Source organism: Hyaena hyaena, unplaced genomic scaffold, assembly GCF_003009895.1.
Source record: "Hyaena hyaena isolate Hyena2069 unplaced genomic scaffold, ASM300989v1 scaffold_242, whole genome shotgun sequence".
Lineage (NCBI taxonomy): Eukaryota > Metazoa > Chordata > Mammalia > Carnivora > Hyaenidae > Hyaena > Hyaena hyaena.
The window spans coordinates 945,580-965,749 of NW_024080869.1; the positions used below are offsets into that span (position 1 = coordinate 945,580).

Consider the following 20,170-nt stretch of genomic DNA (forward strand, 5'->3'; position numbering starts at 1 on the left):
ACTACTGACCAATATCTTTCATCAACGTAGAACCAGAAGTCCTTAATAAAACACTTTCAACTTGACTCCAGCAATATATAAAAGGAGTAATATAAGATGACCAATTGGCCTTATCCCAATAATGCAAGGTTAGTGTAATATATAAAAATCAATATTATAGATCACATTAATGAACTAAAGGAAGAAAATAATATAAATCAACTCAATAAATGCAGAAAAAGTTTCTCACAAAATTCAATGCCTAATCATAATTAAAGAGAAAAACTCTCAAGAGACTACAAGTAAAAAGGAATTTCTTCAACCTGATGAAAAGTTTCTATATAAAACAACTAACATTTACTAGTGAAAGACTTCAAGCTTTCTAACTAAGATCATAAACAAGGCAAGAAATGTACAATCTCACTACTTCTATCAATATTGCATTGGAGGGCCTGTATAGTGCAATAAAATTATTAAAGTAAGTTTAAGTCATATGAAGTAGTATGGAAGAAAACTGTCTTTATTTCTAAATAATTTGATCATCTATGCAGAAAGATCTATGAAATTTACAAAGCAAGTTAGAGGAATTAATAAGTGAATTTGGCAATACACCAGGGTATATAATCAACATACCAAACTAATTCTATTTTCATATGCTCGCAAGAGAAAATAACTTTTTACAAGTCTTTCACAAAAGCATTTAAAAAATAAAATATTTGGGTATAAATTTAACAAAATCACATACAAGATCTGTACGCTGAAAACTACAAAACATTTCTGAGACAAATTAAAGAAAGACCATGTAGGTGGAATGATATACCACGTTCATGGACTGGAAGAACTCAATGATGTTACAACCACAATTCTCCTCTAATAAATGTAAAAATATGTACATACTCTCCCCTTTTTGAGCTGAAATTTTAATCTCAGTCCCTCTGTCTCATCATGAGTAGGAAGTGGGCATGGTAACTCAATTCCATAAAGCATATATAAGGAAAAAAGCAGCAACTTCACAGTGAAGAAATATGACAAATACTACCATAACCAAATGATCAAAGTTAATATAATCAAAGATCAGTCAAATGAATAGGTAGCAATGCTCTCTGATATGATGAGAAGGGTACTTCACCTTTGTGTTATTTTTCTCTCCCCCTCCAAAATAAATAATAAAAATAAAAAACTTATAATTACAGTTTAATCACGAAGAAACTATCAGAAGAACCCACACTGAGTGCAATTCTAACAAAATACCTAATCAAAGCTCTTCAAAATTCTCAGTCATAAAAAGCAAGAAAAGACTGATAAAATATCACTGACTAGAAGCGACTAAGGAGACATAACAAAACAATACAATGTGGTATATCCTCAATTAGATCATGGTACAGAAAAAAGACATATGAATAATAAAATCCAAATAAAGTATGGAGTTTAATTTATAGCAATGTGTCAGTATCAATTTTTTACTTTAGACAAATGTACCATAGCAATATGTTAACATCAGGAGAAAATGGGTAAAACGTCTAAGAGAACTATAAACTATTACCTGCAAGTTTCCTGTAAATCTAGAATTATTCCAAACTAAAAAGTATACTGAAGTTTAATAGTTTGATAGTTTCTTAAGAAGTTAAACACAAACTCATCAACCAATGAGTGAATAAGTAGGACACATTCATACAATGAAATATCATCAATAAAAACGAATAAAGTATGGGTAGGCCAAACCATAGAGAAACTTTGAAAATGTTCTGATAAGTGAAAGAGGTTATCCACAAAAGGCCACATACTGCATAATTCCATATGAAATATTTATAACAGGCAAATCCATAGAGATAGAAAATAGATTAGAGGTTGCATAGGGCTGAAAGTAGAGGGGTAGTGGCTGGGAGGAAACTGGAAGTGACCACTAATATGTATAGGGTTTCTTTTTAAGGTGATGAAAATATTCTAAAATTAGACTGAAGGGACAATTTAAGAACTCTGTAAATATACTAAAACCAAAGTTAACTTTTGTAACTTATGTTACAAAAACATAAGTTAAACAGGTAAACTGTATAATGTGTGGTTTATTTATAAATAAAGCTGTTAAAAACTGAACTAAAGTTGACACTTATGGATACATATGCAAACATGCTACCTAGATTAATATCTAAAAGGGCATTAAAAAAAAAAAAAAAAGAACTAAGCCTAAACAAAGTTAGCTGGAGAAAGGACATAATTAAGATTAGAGCAAAAATAAATAAAACAGAGAATACATAAATAGAAAAAAGATAAGTCTATAGTTGATTTTTTAAAAAGATATAAAATATGGACAAATCTTAGTTATCTAGACAAAGAAAAAAGAAAGAAGACTCAAAGTCAGAAACAAAAAAGGAGACATTAAAACTGATGCTATAGAAATGAAAAAGAGTACAAGGAACTATTATGAGTAATTATATGCCAACAAATTAAACAAACTAAAAGAAATGGATAACTTCCTAGAAACATAGAACCTGCTAAGATTGATATAAGATGAAAGAGAAAGATTGAACAGACCAGTAACAAATGAGGAGACTGAGTTAGTAATCAAAAATCTCATAATAAATAAAGTCCCAGGACCATAAAACTTCACAGGTAAATTCTACTAAACATTTAAATAACTAACATGAATCCTTCTTAAAATCTTCCAAGATATACAAGAGAGAACACTTCCAAATCATTTTATGAGGTCAGTATTGACCTGATACTAATACCAGACAGGACACCACAAGGAAAGAAAACCACAGGCCAATATCCTTGATGAAGATGCATGCAAAAGTCCTCAACAAATAATAGCAAACTGAATTCAAAAGCACATTGAAAGGGTTATACATCATAACCACGTGAGATTTATCCCTGGGATGCAAAGATAGTAGTATAAGTCAATGTGACACAGACACACCACATTACCAGAATAAAGATAAAAATCACATGATCATTTCAAGAAATGTAGAAAAAACGTTTGACAAAGTTCAACGTCATTTCATGATCAAAACTCTCAACAAACCAGGTACAGAAGGAATTTAATACACTAAATATCACATATATATGGAAAACCCACAGTGAACATCATACTTAATGACAAAAACTGAAAGCTTTTCCTTTAAGAGCAGGAACAAACAAAGATGCTTTTTCTTGACACTTCTTCTCAACATAGTACTGAAAGTATTAGCCAGAGAAATTAGGCAAGAAAAAAAAAGAACATCCAGTTTGGAAAGGAAGAAGTAAAACTGTCTCTGTTTGTAGATGACATAATCCCATATATAGGAAAACCTAAAGACTACCAAAAAACTGTTCAAACTAATAAATCCAGTAAGGTTGCAGGATACAAAATCAACATACAAACAAAACTCAATCGCATTTTTATACACTACCAGCAAACAATACAAAAAGGAAATTAAGAAATCAATCATATTAATAACAGCATAAAAATAATAAAATACTTTGAAATAAACCAAGAAGGAGAAAGACTTATACACTAAAAATTACAAAACATTAGTGAAAGAAAATTAAGAAGAAAAAAATAAATGAAAGTCATCTCTAGTTCATGGACTGGAACATTTTTTAATTTTAAAATATCCATTACCACAAATGACTTACAGATTCAATTCAATCCCAGTCAAAAATCCCAATGTCATTTTTTATATAAATAGAAAAAAGAATCCCAAAATATATGTTCGATACAGGAACCAAAAGCATAGGCAACAAAAGCAAAATTAGTCAAGTGGGATTACACCGAACCAAAAAACTTCCACACAAAAAAGAAAATCATCAACAAAATAAAAAGGCAACCCACAGAATGGGAAAAAATATTTGCAAACCATATATCTGATAAAGGGTTAATGTCCAAAATAGAGAACGAACCCCTATACCTCAACAGCAGTAATATTAACACTCTATATTTAAAAATGGGCAAAGGAACTGAATAGTCATTTCTGGTAAATAACACAAAAATGACCAGGTATATGAAAAAGTGCTCAACATCATGAATCAACGGGGAAATGCAAATCAAAACCACAGTGAAATATCACTTCAAATCTGTTAGGGGCTATTATCAAAAAACTAAAATTAAAGTAACAAGTGTTGGCAAGGATGTGGAGAAACTGGAAGCCTTGTATACTGTTAGTGGGAATGTAAATTGATGCAGCCACTATGGAAAAAAGTACAGAGGTTCCACAAAACAGTAACAAGGTAACTGTCATGTGGTAGGACAATCTCCCTTCTGGGTATGCATCCAAAGGAATGGAAATAAGGATCTCGAAGACATATTTGGAATGCCATGTCCACTGCAGCATTATTCACAATAGTCAAGACATAAAGCAACTTAAATGTCCACTAGCTGAATGAAGAAAACCTAGACACAGATAAGATATATAAACACAGACACAAAGATATGGTTCATCCTCAAAAAAGGAAAGAATTCGTACCATTTGTTACAATACAAATGAACCCAGAAGACGATGCTTAGTAAAATAAGCCAGATACACAATGACAAATACTGTATGATCCCACTTATATGTATAATCTAAAACAAACTCATAGAGGCAGAATATAGAATGGTGGTTGCCAGGGGATAGAGAGAGGAAGAGACAGAGAAGTACTGGTCAAAGGGTACAAAGTTTTGATTATGTAAAATGAATAAGTCCTAGAAATCTACTGTACACCTTAGTGCCCAGTTAAAAATGCTGTATTGAAAACTTTGAAATTAGCTAAGGGGGCAAACCTTATGTTAAGTGTTGTTTTCACAAAAATAATAGTAATCAAAAGAGAGGGAAGAAACTTTTGGAGGTGACATGTGTTTATGGCATTGACTGCAGTGATGTTTTTATGAGTATATACTCATCTACAAACTCACCAAGTTGTATACATGAAATATGTACAGTTTTTGCATCTCACTCATACCTCAATAAAGTGGTTTTTTTTAAGCTCCAAAAGGGATCTTAATGCAAAGCTCCAATCAAAAAATGTACAAGAGAAACAAATTCCTTATGGAATACATTCTGTGACAGGTCCTATGCTGGGTGCTCTTTCTGAGTCCCTACACCATACCAATCTATGGTAGGTAACACCTATTTTCGAAATGGAGAAAACTGAAGGTCAAAGAATTTGCCAAAAGATATACAGCTGATTAGAAAAAGTCACTGAGAGGTAGAAATCCAATTCAGTTCTATTATCTAAACTTAACTACCCCAAAAATCATAATCTCATTTCTTGGGCCACAGAAGACAAAGGGAAATTAAACAAGATGAATGCCAAATTTTCAGGTAAAGAAAAAATCTGTGATCTTTAAAAGAGACTGGATTATACGCTCCATAAAATTAAGGGCTTGAATAGTTTGTTCCCTTCCGTACATCTAGCACCTGATAAACATCAATAAATATGTTTAATTAACAAAGGAGAAATAAAATGCAGAATCAATGAAATATAATTAACAACACATGACTGAGCTCTTAAAAATAAGCCCCAATATTTTACAATCAGGAAGCACTATTTATAATCTTTAAGGAATCATGGATATTTAGGGAACTTTCATAATACTTAAGCAAATAGATGAACAATTTGTCCAAAAGAAAAGAAAACAATGGCAGACCAAGAAAATTTGGATAGGATTTCTGAGAGAGTTTGGCCTGATGATTAGGAAACTTGATGACGTCTCTAAATCCAATGCTTGATCAAGCAGCCTCATTGGTTGATGGATTACACAAATCCTCTTCTTAAGTACTCAAGAAACTTATAGCAGAAAAATTATTTGGGCTGTTGGCACATTCCAGATACATGGATTTAAATATATACGCATGACTGATATCTTTTTATTGAATAAGCTATAGCATAGAAAGCCCATTCCAATTTGATAATTAACCAATTAACCATTTATGTAAGAATAAGATGGTACTAAACATCATCGTGAGGGCACGTGTTTTGTGTTCTTCAGAGCCAATGAGTTTTTCAGGATTGATGAATGACTCATACTTCACAGTACCTCTTGCTTTATTTCTCTCATACTGATACCTCACAATTGATAAAGACGTTGTTAAGTTTAAGGATGAAGTCTTCCTACTTCCCACCCAAAACTTTAATCCTTTGGGAGCTAAGAGCTATGTACCTCTGCCGTTAAGTCACCAAAAAAATTCCGTTTCAATGGCTTATCAAAGTTCAGCCTTCAAATATCCAAGGATTTTATTTCTTCGAAATAAGAATTCACAATAGACTCAAAAGAAATTTACTATCATTTTTAAATTACAGTAAAACAACTTTTAGCTTATTATTTCATACCAATGTCATAGTGTAAAAAGTTAAATGTCAGTACATTTTTCAAATGTTCACTCACAAGTTACAGAAATCTTTTTTTTTTTTTAATGTAAATACCTTGTAACCAGGACTACCCATTAATCCATCCTTTCCATGTCTTCCTGGTTCTCCCTAAAAAATAAACACATGTATTTTAATACATATTTTTGCACTAATTTTTCTTTCTATACAAAGACCATATAAAATAATTTTTATTTAAAGTAAAATACTCAGTGGGGCTCCTGGTGGCTCAGTCAGTTAAGCTTCCGACTTCGGCTCAGGTCATGATCTCACGGTTCGTGGGTTCAGGACCCACATCAGGTTCTGTGCTGATAGCTCAGAGCCTGGAGCCTGCTTCAGATTCTGTCTCCCACTTTCTCTGCCCCTCCCCCACTCATACTTTGCTTCTTTTTCTCTCAAAAATAAACATACATACATACATACATACATACAGTAAAATACTCAAGAACTTTTTGTCAAACTCACAGCACGTCCAGGAAGGCCAGGAAAACCAGCATTTCCCTTTTCACCTTTTGCACCCTGTATTAAAAATAAACACTTAAAAAAAATCCATGCAATTTATTATTATTAAAAACAATCCATGCAAAATATTATTTTGTTTTTATTACTCCGAAGAGCTTCATTTTTTGTTTGTTTATTTAGCTTTCTGACTCTGTGCTTGTGCCTTCAATACTTCCTCAATGACTTTCTGCTCCTCAAGAAAGAAAGTATGCTTGACCTTGGCATGGGCACATTTAGCACACATGGAACCACCAAGGGCCCTGCTGACAGGCTTTTTCCATTTTAGGCAAATCATAAGAACTTTAGTTCTCACATCACAAATGTTCTGAAGTTGGCCTGGGCACACACATGCAGATCTTGGTGCTTTCCCAACTTCCTTGGTAGAAAAGTATATAATTCTATTACCAGGGGTTCTAGGCAGCCTGTTTTGCTAGAGACTGTACTGTAGAAAGCCTATGACAGCAGCAGGACCATTCTGAATGCCTCTAGATACCGTTCACTGAACAGGTACAACAATGATTTTTAAATTCCAACTCAAACTTAAGTTAAAAAGTGAACCTCTTTATGTAGTGACAGAATTTCATGGAACTATAGCTTGTGCTGGCTCTAAGAATTTTGGCAAAGCATTATTTTACCAGGCCAGGGCACACAACATAAAGACAAAAAATTATTGGCGAATGCAGGATTATGAAAACCTTCTAAACGCAGAAGCCACATCTCAGCAAAATTAGAAAGCAGTGTGTTTTAAATACAATATGAAGAGGATACAATCTTCCTTCAATGTGAAGAAATCAGAGGGCCCATAACATGGGTTCTCCATGGACATGCTGTTAAGCAGCCACCACTCTTCCCAAGGAATCTCTCTCTAAATCCTTGAAAAATTCAGAATGATCAATAACACAGTGTATTCTTATAAAATACCACAACCAGTTATTTTTCATTTTTTTAAAGTATTCTAAATAAGTCTCCTGAGAAAGGTGAACAAGGCTAATTGCTGTAATGGTGGCTGGGAATGAAATTCAAGTTTTCTATTCCATGACATTCAAAGTTCCATATGGATACTTTATTTTACCATCTGTACTTCCCTTTTTGCCATAAAATCCAGGTGATCCTTTATCTCCTTTGAGGCCCATTTCACCCTAAAAGGCAAAATATAAATATTGAGTTTTATTTTTTATTGTAATTCCAGCATTGGTTATGCCCCTTTTTATGTGATTTAGCCAAGACATTCCTCTGTGTGTACTTGAAGAAAATATGTATTCTATTTTTCTTGATTAGAAAATGGTTTTATAGATATCTTTTCAAGCCATGTAATTTGAAGTATGCTTCAAGTAAAAAATGTTCTTGTTTAAAGAAAAATTAACTGACGGTCCTCATTTAAAATAAATCACATCAGAGAGAAGTTGGGGGGCAATGGGTGAAATAAGTGAAGGGGATTAAGAGCACACTTATTATGATGAGCACTAAGTAATGTACTGAATCACTATATCATACACCAGAAACTAATATAACACTGTATGTCAACTAATTGGCATTAAAATATTGAATTTTTTTTTAAAAATATGAAAATGTCCCTTACAGATTAAAGAAAAAAAATACCAATTATAAACAATAAGGTTTAATATGTCAACATAATATAAAATAGAAATAATTTAAGGTTTATTTACAAAAGTCCTATGTTTAAGGCTTTATGAAGAAAAAAAAAAAAAAAACAAGGAAAAATAAGGACAGATGGTACCAAAATAGGGCCAACAATTCAGGGCTTAAAATTAAAAGAATTTCCATACAGAGGCACCAGGGTGGCTCAGTCAGTTAAGCATCTGATTCTTGCCTTTGGCTCAAGTCATGATCTCATGACTTGTGGGTTCAAGTCCCACATCTGGCTACGCATGGACCCTGCTTGGGATTTCCTCTTTCTTTTTCTTTCTCTTTCTTTCTCTCTCTCTCCCACTCCCTCTCCTCCACTCTCACACACGCTCTCTGTCTCTCTCTCTGAAAAACAAATAAGCTTTTAAAAATAAGAATTTCCATGGGGCGCCTGGGTGGCTTAGTCAGTTAAGCGTCCGACTTTCGCTTAGGTCAAGATCTCACGGTTCGTGGGTTCGAGCCCCGCGTCGGACTCTGTGCTGACTGCCAGCTCAGAGCCTGGAGCCTGTTTCAGTCTGTGACTCTCTCTCTCTCTGACCCTCCCCTGCTCAAGCTGTCTCTCGCTCTCTCCTAGAAATAAATAAAACATTAAAAAAAAATAAGAATTTCCATATAGTAAGCTTTACTCATTGATGTTTAAATACTATAAAATTTGTGGCCAGAAATTGTAAAGAAAATGTAAAAGCTTTTTGTAAACTGTGAGAGTAACCCATTTATTTTAATATACCTTCATTTACACATGAGTATTTATTTATAACACATTTGTAACATAAATAATTTTTAATTCAAAATAAAATACAATGTGGTGAATATGAAGACTAGAATTTTTAAACCTTTAATCCTGGTATTCCATGAAGCCCAGGAAAACCAGGAAGTCCACGGTCACCCTGAAAATAAAAGAAAAATTAATGAAAGAAAATACATCAGAAATATCATCATACATTCTTTAGCTTCACCCTGGTCTAAATCCACTGGAAAAAAATCTTCCATATACCTACATATGTTAAAACTCCTATCTCTATGAAAGATAAATTCTCCTTTATCAGAGTTTCCTTTATGATCAATAGGGAAAGTATTTTGAGTCTTGGTGAAACTTGCTCCAGTTCTGTGAAAAATGCTTTTGGTATTTTGACAGGGATTGCACTAAATCTGTAGACTGTTGTGGGCAGTGTGGATATCTGAACATGAATTCTTCTAATCCTCGAGTATAAAATATCTTTCCATTTGTGCCATTTTCAATTTTTTTCAAGTGTCTTATAGTTTTCAGAGTAAAGGTCTTTCACCTCCTTGGTAAATAAGAAAGCATGGAGACAAATGAAAATGAAAACATGATGGTCTAAAATTTGGGGGACACAGCCAAAATCCATTACAAGTAATACATGAATTCACTAAAGTTCCAGGGTACAAAATTAATACCCAGAAATCAGTAGTATTTCTACACACTATAATTAAACAGAAGAGAAAGTAAGAATCTCATTTGCAATTGCACCAAAAACAGTAAAATACCTAAATATAAACGTAACCAAGGAAGTAAACCTATACTCTGAAACTATAATTCAGTGTAATCCCTATCAAAATACGATCAGCATTTTTTATAGAACTAGAACAAATAATGCTAAACTTCATTTTTTTGTGTTTTTTTAATGTTTTTTTATTTATTTCTGAGAAAGAGATACAGTGTGAGCAGGGGAGGGTCATTAGAGCAGGGGAGACAAAGAATCTGAAATAGGCTCCAGGCTCTGAGCTGGTTGTCAGCACAGAGCCAATGCGGGGCATGAACCCACAGACAATGAGATCATGACCGGAGCCGAAGTCAGACACTTAACTGACTAAGCCACCCAGGCGCCGCTATAATGCCAAACTTTGTATGGAACCATAAAAGATCCCAAATAGCCAATCTTGACAAAGAACAAAACTGGAAGTATCATAACTCTAGATTTAAAGATACCCTACAAAGCTGTAGTAATCAAAACAGTATGGTATTGGCACAAAAATAAACACATAGATCAATAAAACAAAATAGAGAGCCCAGAACTAAACCCACACTTATATGGTCAACTAGTCTCTAACAAAGGACACAAGACTATACAACAGGGAAAAAGACAGTTTCTTCAATTAATGGTGAAAACTGGTCAGTTACTTGCAAAAGAATGAAACTGGAACACTTTCTAATACCATACACAAAAAAGACCTAAATGTGAGACCCAAAATCATAAAAATCCTAGAAGAGAACAGGCATTAATTTCTCTGATATTGGCCAACACAACATTTTTCTGGATATGTCTGCTAAAGCAAAGGAAGTGAAAGTAAAAATTAACCATTGGGACTACATCAAAATAAAAAGCTTTTGCACAGCAAAGGAGACTATCAATAAAACAAGGAGGCAATCTACTGAATGGGAGAAGATATTTGTAAATAATATATCCATTAAGGGGTTAATAGTTTTAAAATATAAAGAACTTTGGGCTGACTGGGTGGCTCAGTTGGTTAAGCATCTGACTTCGGGTCAGGTCATGATCTCACGGTTCATGAGTTTGAGCCCCACATCAGACTCTGTGCTGACAGCTCAGAACCTGGAGCCTGCTCTAGATTTTGTATCTCCCTCTCTCTCTCTACTTCTCCCCCACGCACGTTCAGTTTCTCTCTCAAAAATAAATTAACATTTAAAAATAAAATAAAGAACTTATACAACCCAACACCAAAAAAATTATAATCTGATTTTAAAATATGCAGAAGACATGAACAATTTTTCTAAAGAAGACATACAAGAGGGCCAACAGACACACAAAAAGATGATCAATGTCATTCATCATCTGAAAACTGCAAATCAAAACTACAATGAAGTATCACCTCACACCTGTCAAAATGGCTAAAATCAAAAAGAAGTAACAAGTATTGGCAAAGATGTGGAGAAAAAGAAAGCTGGTGCAGCCATTATGGAAAATAGTATAGAGTTTCCTCAAAAAAATTGAAAATAGAAACACCATATGATCCAAATTCCATTTCTAGGTATTTCCACAAAAATGCAAAAACACTAATATGGACCTGTATGTCTATTGCAGCATTATTTACAAAAGCCAAGATATGGAAATAGCCCAAGTGTCCACTGATAGATGAATCAAGAAAATATGATATGTATATATATTTGCATATATAATGTAATATTATGCAGCCATAAGAAAAATGATATTTTGACTTTTCAATAATATGAATATACCTAGAGGGTGTTTTGCTAAGTGAAATAAGTCAAACTGAGAAAGACAAATACCATATGTGGAATCTAAATCCAAAATGAATAAACAAACAAAAAAGCAGAATCAGATCTATAAATACAGAGAACAAACTGATAGTTGCCAGAAGGAAGAGTGATGGAGGGATGGTCAAAATGGGTGAAAGGGATTAGGACATACAGGTTTCCAGTTATATCATTAATAAGTCAAGAGAATAAAAGGCATAGCATAGGGAACATAGTCAATGAGATTGTAATAACATTGTAGAATGCGAGATGGTAGTTACACTTGTAGTGAGCACAGCACAACATTTAGAGACACTGAGTCACTATATCATACACAGGAAACTAATGCAATGTCAGGGGTGCCTGGGTGGCTCAGTCGGTTAAACGCTCGACTTTGGCTCAGGTCATGATCTCAGTTTGCGGGTTTGAGCCTCACGTCAGGCTCTGTGCTGGCGGCTAGTTCAGAGCCTAGAGCTTGCTTAAGATTCTGTGTCTCCCTCTCTCTCTGACCCTCCCCTGCTCACACTGTCTCTCTCTCTCTCTCTCAGAAATAAATAAAACATTAAAAAGAAAAAGAAACTAATGCAATGTTGTATGTCAGCTACACGTAAATAAAAAATTTTTTGAAACAACTTAAATCCTAATTTTTAAGAAACTTATTCACCTATTTTAAAGAGTAACCTAGTCATTGGAGGGTTTTAAAACCCTCCAAAGGCTGCTCTTTTTATTCTAAACTTCCATATCTCTATAAGCTCAAATCACATGGTTACATTGCTACCAGTTTCAGTTTCCAGGTTTATCTACTGACCTCCCTCTGTGAAAGAAGAGGATCGACTTCTCATACCACCCAACATCCTCTGCCCATCTTCACTCGTAAGAAGCACAAATCCCCTTTACGTTCAATTACAGCTTTGTTTAAATCAATAGTCAGTGTTTCTGATATTAAAGATTCACAACTGGGGCCTCTGGGTGGTTCAGTTGATTGAACGTCCACCTAGGCTCAGGTCATGATCTCACAGCTCATGGGTTCAAGCCCCCTATCGGGCTCTGTGCTGACAGCTCAGAGCCTGAAGCCTGCTTCAGATTCTGTTTCTCTCTCTCTCTCTCTCTGCCCCTCCCCCACTCATGCTCTGTCTCTCTCTCTCTCTCTCAAAAATAAACATTAAAAAAATATTTTAAAATTCACAACTAAGCCATAAATATGCTGACTGCCTGTCTTGTCCTGCCCAAATGTTTGTTTTACCTACAGTTAACAACTGCCTGTCTTGGTAAGGAGGGAGGGGTGGACTACTTAATTTCCTACAAATTTATTGTAATAATGAACTACAATCTATCTCCAGTTTCAAAATCACTTCAAAATAGACTCATATACATTGCAAATTTAATATCTTTGTCCTTGCTAGAGCCTTCTCATTTGTTTCAGTATATTTTTGCTGTTCTCTGTATCTGTGTTAATTCCCTTGCTAGGGGAATATATCATCCAATAGCTTCCTCAAAAGGAATTCATGGGAGACAACTTCCTGAAACTTTAAATTTCTGAAAATAACTTTATCCTATTCACTTAGGTAATTAATAATTCACATACAGAAATATGGTTTAGATTATTTTCCTTTCAGACCTCTGAAGGCCCTGCTCCATTCTCTTTGACTTCAATGTCACTAATGAGATGTTTGAGGCCTTTCTGATTCTGATCACTTGTATAGGGCATTTTTTGTGTGTGTGTGGTTGTAGTGTTTTCCCTCTTGGAATGCTTGAAAAATCTTCCTTTTGTTTAGGGTGTCTTACAACGTAAAACTTTACAATATTAAGCATAGATGTGGTCTATAATCATCTATTAGTATAAGCACCATAGACTTCTCATCTATAATGACCCCATGCTTATACACGTGGACTCAGATCACACATCCAAATTCCATCCACATTTCACAAAATTACACTTCCTCAGCTACCTCTAAGCAAAATGTGTTAGAAGGCCCTCAAGAAGGTAGAGACAAGAAAGTGGCCCATAGACCCTGGGAATGGGGCTGGGGAGGTCTGTACAAGGAATGCCGGGACCAAGGATCTGGAATGTGGTGTACAAGTGGGTCATGAGCTACAGGACTGTCTCTGTGTTGGCCCTGAAGACCCACGGTTTCCTACCAAGGAGCACAGCTGAAACAGGATCTATCAGGAGTTCTGTCCCTCTGAGGGCATTAATGACAATTTTTCCTAGTCTTCTTCACATGTCTTTTATCAGTTTCTTTTTAGACTTTTTGGTATCTTTAATTTTCCTAAGATGTTTTCTGGTTCCTGGTGGTCAGTTCACATGGAGATTGATGATAAGCTCTCAGTGAATACTGTTCACTGACTGAGATTCTCTATACATGGTGTGGTTGGTTCATTTTACTAAATAGCTCTAGTTTTTCAGTGGATTCCCCATAGAAAGATCTTCTTTGCCTATAGTTTTCATACATCTCCACCTTTTCTTTACAGTCTAGAGACGCTCAGTCTTATCATCCCCAGATAATAAACTTTCAAGTCCTGCCAGGGTAAAAGGGAGACTCACTTAACCACACAGAGGTGAGGAAGGGATAGTGGGATCTCACTGTTCTTTTTTTTTTTTTTTTAATATTTTTATTTATTTCTAGGAGAGAGAGAGACAGCGTGAACAGGGGAGGGTCAGAGAGAGAGGGAGACACAGAATATGAAATAGGCTCCAGGCTCTGAGCCAGCAGTCAGCACAGAGCCCGACACGGGGCCCGAACCCACAAACCGGGAGATCATGACCTAAGCGAAAGTCAGACGCTTAACCGACTAAGCCACCCAGGCCTCCCAGATCTCACTGTTCTTAAAGGGGTATTCAACCATGCTTCCATTTTTAGCTCTACCTTCAATCCACCTCTGTTTTCAGGAGTATTTTTATTACCATTTCCTAAGCTTTTGAGATATCTGCATGCATGTGTGCACGTGTGTGTGTATGCACACACAAACAGGATTCTCTCTCACATGAATCATATCACTTTGTTTTTAAAGATTGAGCTCCCTTGGGTCTTCATGGGAGTTTAAGAAATAGAGAAAGTTAATCTGTATGTTCTACCCTTCATCTTCATCAAGAAGCCCTAGTGACTTATTGATACTTCAGCAGTAATATCCAGAGCATCGTGCCCTGTAAGGAGGTAGGTTCCCAACAGTCAACTGTTACAGGTGACAGGACAGACACAAGAGAAGGAAGATACAAGTTGAAAAAGTACAGAGAATGGTGTAACTTCCAATTGTTCCCATGGACACTTTTCACTGGGAGGCTTTAAACCTCCTGGCTGGGGTTACTATGACCTCTTGTGTAGGGGCTCTAATATTCATTCAGACTTATTCTGTTTTATTCTGAAGCAATTTCATTCCTTATTCACTCTGGTTAATTGCAGGAAAATCTGGGAATGTACTTATCTGACTAGACCAATACAGCATTGGCCTTCTTAATTTAAAAAAAAAAACTTAATTTTAACAACCAATCTATTCCACAGAAAACATTCCTTGATTTTCCATTAGCAAAGGAATGGGAGCCATTATAAACCAATTTTTTTACAGAGACGGAACCAGGGCTGAAAGTCCAGGAATTCCCTTATCTTCTCCCATAATAACTGATGGAAAATAAGAAACAAAAGTTACATTATATTTCATATCTATCTGTATTACACTTGGATTCTTTTTTTTTTAATGTTTATTTATTTTAGATAGAGAGATATATAGAGAGAATGAGCAGTGGTGAGAGAGGGGCAGAGAGAGAGGGAGACACAGAATCCAAAGCAGGCTCCAGGCTCTGAGCTGTCAGCACAGAGCTCAATGTGGGGCTCAAATTCACCAGCTGTGAGATCATGACCTGAGTCAAAGTCAGAAGCTTAACTGACTGAGCCACCCAGGCGCCCCTACATTTGGATTCTTTACTTTACCTAGAAGTCTATCTGATATAAAAAGTATACTAGCTAATGGTTATATCCAAAAATCTATTTGCCTTTTCCCTCCAAGAGAAGATTTTTATCTGGGCACAAAGCTTCCTACCTAGTGACTATATTTCCCAGTCTTCTTTGCAGTTAAGCATGGCCATATAACTAAGTTCTTTCTAGAAGAATCTGTTTGTGTGGAACTTATGTAACTTCCACATAATTGATTAAAAAGAAAGTTATTGTTATGACTTCTCTTTCCCCCTTCCCATTATGCTAAGGTAAGATTACAATGCAGTTAAGGCAGTGACCAGTGATATAGCCTTGACTATGTAGAAGAGAACAACATTCTCAGGGAGACTAGACAAATAAGAAGAACTTGAGTCCTTGAAGGGGTACACAAACTGATTACATGAGAAAAATAAACTTCTTTCTCATTTACACCACTGCATTTCAGGGTCTCTCTGTTTCTGGTCTAAACAGGAATAGGATTTTTTGACTTGTAAAAAATATCTCCTCATGGGTAATAGCTTTCCCTTGACTACCTTAATTTTCCACTGAAGATTAAAAACAATCTGGGTGTGTGTGTGTGTGTGTGTGTGTGTGTGTGTGTGTGTGTGTGTGTGAGAGAGAGAGAGAGAGAGAGAGAGAAAGAGAGAGAGAGAGAGAGAGAAGAGCCACTAAAATGCCACAATTCTAAAGCTTATTAGTCCTAAAATCAAACAATTTAAACAAGGAATAAAAGAAAAAAATAAGATTTAGGAGGAGACCAAGAGGAATAACAAGAAAACTGAGTTATTTCTTTCCTCTACCATGTACATATAAACTTCTAATTCGAGAACCAAAACTATCTTTTGAAAAAAAAATTTTTTTTTCCTTTATGCTTGGGACAGGAAGGAATAGGAACAGTTTCTATAAGGAGAAAAGATTAAATAATACTATCTGAACTAACTCTTGACTGAGTTTAAATAACCCTTTGATAGTCAGGCTACACTAAGTTTTATCAAGTTATACTCTTGATAAAATGGAATTTAGGTGGACAATAAATACTTGATAAAAATACAGAAGAAGGGGGCAAACTCAGATTCCCTATTAAGACTGGACAAAGTCCCAACTGACTTCTGTTCTCTGGCTACAGGTTATAGAAGCCATAATCTTCAAACTTTGATTTACCAGAGATAACAAACAAATCTCAGATGAAATGAGCGTTTACCAACATTGGGACAGAAAAATGACTATTTAGACAAAGCTACTCTCATATGTATAAACTAGATTTTTTAAGTAAAATAAAAAGGCATAGCATATATGTTAATATATAACAGTTAAGAGGGGAGAGGAGAGACGGAGGAGAGAAATTTAGTGAGGAAATGGCTGAGGAATATTGAGACAGTATCTACAAAATACAGAACACATGAAACACACTAAACACACTACAGTTAACCTCTGAACAATGCAGATGCTGGAGGACCGACCACCATGCAGTTAAAAATCCACATACAATTTATGACTCTCCGAAAAGTTAACTAATTGACTACTGTTAATCAGGAGCTTTAAAAATAACATAAATAATTGATTAATGCATATTTAGTATGTTATGTGTTTTATGTACTGATTCTTAAAATGAAGTAAACTAGAAAAAAGAAAACATTATGAAAATAAGAGAAAATATGTTTACAGTATTATACTATATTTACCAAAAAAGAAATCTGTGTTTAAGTGCATATATGCAGTTCAAACCCATGTTGTTCACATAAGTTATGTCTACGGTTTAATGTAAGGGGTAGCAAAGAGATGGTAAAGTTAGGCCAAAATCTATCCACAATGGGCATGTAATGCGAAAGACAAATAAATGTTTGTTTGGTCATCTGCTACTGTAATACAGTTTAATCTAAGTTAATTATTACAAAAATTGGTATATTAGGAAAAGTAGTCTGCCAAAACAATAATACATGGCATTGGCTTTGAATACTGAGTACTGAAAAAAATTAGTAAACATTTGAAAATGGTGACTCATTTAATATAATGATAAATATTTGACAAAAACTTTGTGATGCTTGCAAAGGCAAATAATACATCAATTCAACTTAGAGCTAGAGGTAAAGAATTAAGAAAAGAGAATCTTAGTATCATCAAGTGATTGGTATTGACTGTATTTGAAAGGTACTGTAAAAGAAAGAAGCTCAAAAAAGAATCAGCTAATTTACAAGTAGTAATGAAAAGGAACAGACCCAGTCCAAAAACCCTGAGATTAGAAGACGCAACTTTGTTCTCATCTCTAATAGGTAAAAATTGAAATTGGGAAGGACTTTTAAAAGTTCAATTAAAATGGCCTCTGGGAAGAATCATATCAAGGGGGTGGCCATTAAACACTATTCTTAGATGCTCTGAATCAATCGAAGTGGGTCCAATAAATCCCTTCAGGCTGGACAGAATGGCATAAGAAAAAAAAAAAAAAAGCCTAAGAGTGTAATGGATGTCTGATAAATAGAAGTCACTTATCATTAATTATCAGTAGTTAATTAATTAATGTAAAAGGAGCCATGACTAAAGCAAGGACTGTGGATGCTGCTATTGGCTGAAATGAAAAACCAAAGATACAAAATTACAAATATTCATCTGCTGTTGAGAGAGTTGTACTATCAAAGAAGCCATAAACCTGTAATAAAAGACTCCACGACTTTTTGAAACTTAAAGAAAAAAGTCACCCAACATCACCATTTTTAATGCTTTTCTAGCCAGTTGTAACTAGCCACTGAATTTATACACAATATAGAAATAAGGGAGATTAAAAACTAGATGAAAACAAGTCATCATTATGTATGATTATACTACATAATATACCAATATACCTAATACCCTACATTACTAATTCAGTTAACTGCTGCTTTAAGAAGGTAATATACAAAAGTTTTTATATATAAGCAATAACCAATATGAAAATATATTAAAGAAAAGGTTCCATTATAATAGAAACAAAGGATATAAAAATTCCAAGATATAAACCTGGGTAATGTTTAGGATCAACATGAAAAAACAGAACTCTAATATTTTATTACATTTCAAAAATGAAATTAAAAGGTAAATAAATCATAATCTTAAGTAGGAAAAATCAGTATTGAAATTATGACAATGATTCTATAATTAATCCATAAATTCAAAAGAATCCTGATTAAAATATGAATAGGAATTTCTAAAACATTGAAGAAAAGATACTGAGCTTTATCTGGAAAAATAAGCATGCAAGTATAGCCAGGAAAATTTTGATTATAAAGAATAATGAGGAAGTACTAGGACTGCCAATATTAAATATTATGAAGTGACAACAATTAAGAACAGTGTGGTGTTGGAGAGGATATAGACAGATAAATGGAACAGAAAGGAAAGCCAAAAACACCAGACCCAAGTGAAAATGGAAATTTAGTAATGATGAGTTTTCAAATAAATGGAGAAAAAAGTGGTATACTATAAATGTTGTGGCAATTGGCTATCTGTTTAGGAAAAGAGAGCGAAAAACATGAATGTTCATCTAACTTTACTCAAAACATCAAAATTTTAAAGAGTAAAATATAAATTAACAAAGGTCTGTCGTTATTATGTTCAAAATGTTTTAATGTGGAATCATACTATGTAGACACAAACATAAGGAGAGAAAAAAATATCTATACCAACATAAATATTTAAATTTTATGTGTGCCTAAATTTCAAAAACCAAGTCAAAATACATAATATAAACCAGGAAAAATACTTTCATACGATTTATGAAATGTAAATAAAAATCACTTTTTAAAAAGATCAACAGCCCGGTAAAAAGAAAAAAAAAGGATATGACTAAAAAGCAAATTACAGAGAAGTAACAAAATGTCCAAAAATCACATGACAAAGTACTCTACCTTACTCACTAATACAAAAATGCAAATCAGACCAATACATTTATAACTTGTACTGGTGAAAATTAAAAACTCTGAAGAAAGATGGAGCACAGGGGTGGCTCAGTTCGTTAAGTGTCTGACTCTTGATTTCATATCAGGTCATGATCTCATGGTTCATGAGATTCAGCCCCTATATATAAGGGCTCTAAGCTGACAGCACAGAGCCTGCTTGGGATTCTCTCTCTCCCTCTCTCTTTCTGCCCTTCCCCCGTTCAAGTGTGGTCTCTAAATAAATAAATACCCCTTAAAAAAAAAAAAAAAGGAGGGGGTGAGGAAACATATTTTCACACACTTGTTAGGGGAGTACAAACTTACCGTAAGTTAAACAGGCAATTTGTGTAAAAGTTTAATTATGCATTTAACCCTTTAATCCTGTAATAAATTCCAGTTCCAAGATGTTTTCCTATTGGTATTCTCAGAAAAAATTACTGAAAAATGAGAATATATACAAAAATGTTCATTCCAGTCTTGTTAATATATACATACATACGTACACACACACATACACACACACAGAAACATATTAAGAATCAGAACATCTCTAATTTAGAGATTTCTTACACTGGATAAGTACAGCCCATCAAGTATATAGCTGTGATTAACCTTCTGCTTACAGGTTTTTTTCATTAATTGTCAAC

The 20,170-nt window shown here is 34.3% G+C and overlaps 1 protein-coding gene across 4 annotated transcripts in view; it reads right to left on the bottom strand.

The window, feature by feature from the left end:
• COL21A1 (collagen type XXI alpha 1 chain) overlaps positions 1–20,170 on the bottom strand; it is a 175,727-nt gene that overhangs the window by 52,491 nt on the left and 103,066 nt on the right. For all 4 annotated transcript variants that reach the window (XM_039244317.1, XM_039244318.1, XM_039244316.1 and 1 more), the window contains 4 exons: positions 9,285–9,338; positions 7,890–7,943; positions 6,769–6,822; positions 6,361–6,414 (listed from right to left, as the gene is read on the bottom strand). In XM_039244317.1, coding sequence (XP_039100248.1) covers positions 6,361–6,414; positions 6,769–6,822; positions 7,890–7,943; positions 9,285–9,338 — 216 coding nt within the window. The remainder of the gene's footprint in view (positions 1–6,360; positions 6,415–6,768; positions 6,823–7,889; positions 7,944–9,284; positions 9,339–20,170) is intronic.